Source organism: Notothenia coriiceps, unplaced genomic scaffold (assembly GCF_000735185.1).
Source record: "Notothenia coriiceps isolate Sejong01 unplaced genomic scaffold, NC01 NC01_scaffold00026582, whole genome shotgun sequence".
NCBI lineage: Eukaryota > Metazoa > Chordata > Actinopteri > Perciformes > Nototheniidae > Notothenia > Notothenia coriiceps.
The window spans coordinates 912-3,898 of record NW_011359283.1 but is presented as its reverse complement, the minus strand read 5'-3'; the positions used below and the strand labels follow the sequence as shown (position 1 = coordinate 3,898).

At 43.9% G+C, this 2,987-nt stretch overlaps 1 protein-coding gene across 1 annotated transcript; it reads right to left on the bottom strand.

Annotated features, from left to right (window-relative positions):
- Positions 1–629: 629 nt before the first annotated feature.
- LOC104957222 (afadin-like) lies at positions 630–2,733 on the bottom strand (the record flags this gene model as incomplete). Its single annotated transcript, XM_010784827.1, has 3 exons — positions 2,462–2,733; positions 1,433–1,527; positions 630–895 (listed from the first exon to the last, which is right to left on the bottom strand). Coding segments are annotated over exons 1-3 (471 nt in total), but the record flags the coding sequence as incomplete, so codon positions are not given.
- Between the last annotated feature and the right edge of the window lie 254 nt (positions 2,734–2,987).

The window sequence follows — 2,987 nt, the reverse complement described above, 5'->3', positions numbered from 1 at the left end:
ATGTTGAACTCAAATACCTGTACTTTCTACTTCTTACATGTTGAACCCAAATACCTGTACTTTCTACTTCTTACATTTTGAACTCAAATACCTGTACTTTCTACTTCTTACATGTTGAACACAAATACCTGTACTTTCTACTTCTCACATTTTCCAAACAGGCTGGTTCCTTTAGTCTGAATGTGTGTTTGGTGGCGTGATCATTATTATTTAGAGTCATTGCGTGCCTATTGATTTGAACACGATCCGTGTATCCATCATTTCCTGGTCTTCTCTAAAGAAGAGGGACCAATGAAAACGTTGTCATGTTGCCGTTGTTCAGCATGGAAACATTCATTAGCTAACAATGACATTATTGTTCTATTAATATAAAGGGAGGTCAGGTACTCTTTAAAACAGCTGGTAGTTATGGGTACTTTTTACTTAAGTACATTTCAAAGCCTCTTTACTTTGACTTGAGGCAAGAAGTTTAGTCAGTACTTTCACCAGAGTATTTTTAAACACGAGTATCTGTACTTCTACTTGAGTAAAGGATGTGTGTACTTTTACCATCTCTGTATACAAGTAAATGGAAATATATGACCTTCCCTATCCCTCTCTTTACTCCCCAGTCCCCTCGGTCCTCCTACCTGTACGATTCTGCTGAGGTGGCAGTCCGCAGCGAGCTCCAGGCCCTGTTTCTCGGCCCAGGCCTCGATGTGGCTGAGCTGCTGCCGGAGGATCGCCCCCCAGTAGTGGCAGCACAGCCCCGAGTCTGTGTCCGTCACCAGCTTGTTGAAGAGCCACATGTTGATGAAGTGGAAGAGCTGAGAGAACAGCTGGATGGTGAGAGCGGCGTTCACTCGACATCGCCGAAGCAACGACATCGCCCCCGTCAACGTGTGAAGTACGTCCTCTAGAGAGAGAGAGAGAGAGAGAGAGAGAGAGAGAGAGAGAGAGAGAGAGAGAGAGAGAGAGAGAGAGAGAGAGAGAGAGTGAGATCAGATACATGCACAACATTATGGGGGTACAGATAGCCGAGGTAAAAACACATTTCTCGCTCTCTGGTGTATTCTGAACTTTCTTAAACTCACTCCAGTGTCCAGGGTTTGTGGGCATGTAGCCTTGACTGAATGAAGCTTTTTTAAATACTGTTTCCCATCATAAGGGTTAGGATGCTCCAAGAAATAGCATAGAATAGTATCAAAATGTACTTTTCATAACAATCAGACTCTGGTCTTATCTAAAAATGTACCGTTTAAGAATTTCTAAATGTTTACAAAGGAATAACATTAACTTAGATCGAACTGACGGCAGCAACCTGATGCAGGGAATTCAAGGGATGGAAGTGTGTGTGTGTGTGTGTGTGTGTGTGTGTGTGTGTGTGTGTGTGTGTGTGTGTGTGTGTGTGTGTGTGTGTGTGTGTGTGTGTGTGTGTGCGTGTGAGTATTACCGATCTTGGGTCTCTGTGGATTCTGTTCCTCGGGGTCGTCCAGGAAGGCGGGCATGTAGTTGTTCAGATCCGCCTGGAGACAGTGGACCAGGTACCTGTACAGACACATAACAGCACGTTAAAGACTACAAGACTTTAACATTGGACCCAGATCTATCAAACATTACCATGGTTACTATAATGAAAATGTTGCTATTTTTACAATAGAAATGATTCATTAATGCTGTGCCTTTATTGCAATATTGAGGCCATTACTTGCATAGCTATTTCTATATAAGTTTGTTTCCAGATTAGACATATGATGACCTAAATTACTAAATTAAAATATCCACATTTCTTGGGGGTTTGAGCAAAAATAGGTTTCATCTATACAATTCTTATCTCACATGCTCACCGTTACCTAGGACTAACCACGTATATTTGAATTTCTTTCCATTCAGAATTAAAAAAACTATACAGCGAATTATTTATTTTTTTTAAATCATAATATTTATCATATTCTCATATGCCCTGATTTCTACAGAGAACTTTCTCAATTCCCTGCCTTTTTTCTTCCTGGAATATATCTCTAAAACGTCCATGATATTCCAGATTCCCTCCCTCACACACATCACTCTCACACACAGAGGGTGTTTCTCAATCTCGAGTACGCTTGCTTGGTAGCACATGTCTTCCGAGTCACTTGCTTCAGAAGCGAGCCAAGAATACTTCCTAGCATTCGGAAAACGAAGAGTGGAACAGGCGAGCAAGTGTGCGTCATATGAGAGGCCCCGCATTACATTTTCCGCCACAGATTTGGGGAAATTGGTCCGTGCGCAAAGCATTGTGGGGATTTTAAGACCGCGGAGTCTACACATGTGCAGCCTCGAAATTTCTCCAAACGAAGTACGCCGGGCTCCGTAGATTTCCAAGTATGCTGGACATCAGAACAGTCCTTCGGCGGGACTCGATGACGTAGTATGCTTGAAATAGTGGCTCTGGAGCAGCCTTCCTCGACATTGAGAAACACCCAGACACACACACACGTACTTGAAGGCCATCTGGACGAGGTGTGCGAGGATGTCCTGGGCGTCCAGCGTGATGCGGCTCAGGTCTCGGTCCTGCTTGATGAAGTTGAGCAGCTCCGAGGCGTTGGCCATCCAAAACGCCAGCGCTCCTGCGATGTTCTTCTGCTTCTGTAACGTACGTCACCACAGCCACACAAAGACAAGAACACACACACACACACAAACACACACACACAGAGGAGGGTGTTAGAGCAGCGGGACAAAGGAGAGGATGAAGAGTTGTTTTTTTAAAAAGGAAGTAGGTTTCTGTTTGAGTGGCAGCCAGAAGGAGCAGGTGTTACTTCAGGGATAGACTCATGCCCCGCCCACCCCTCCCTTTAAGCCAACCAAATACCTAGAGGACGAGTGGTCACTACGGTCTTCATTTCTTCAACATCGAAATTCAAAAAACGTCTATTTATGAGAGACATTAGTGACCACTCCTTTTCCCTAAAAGACACCAACTCCATTTACCAGGTCATCACACACGAGCCTCCAATAATAAAAAC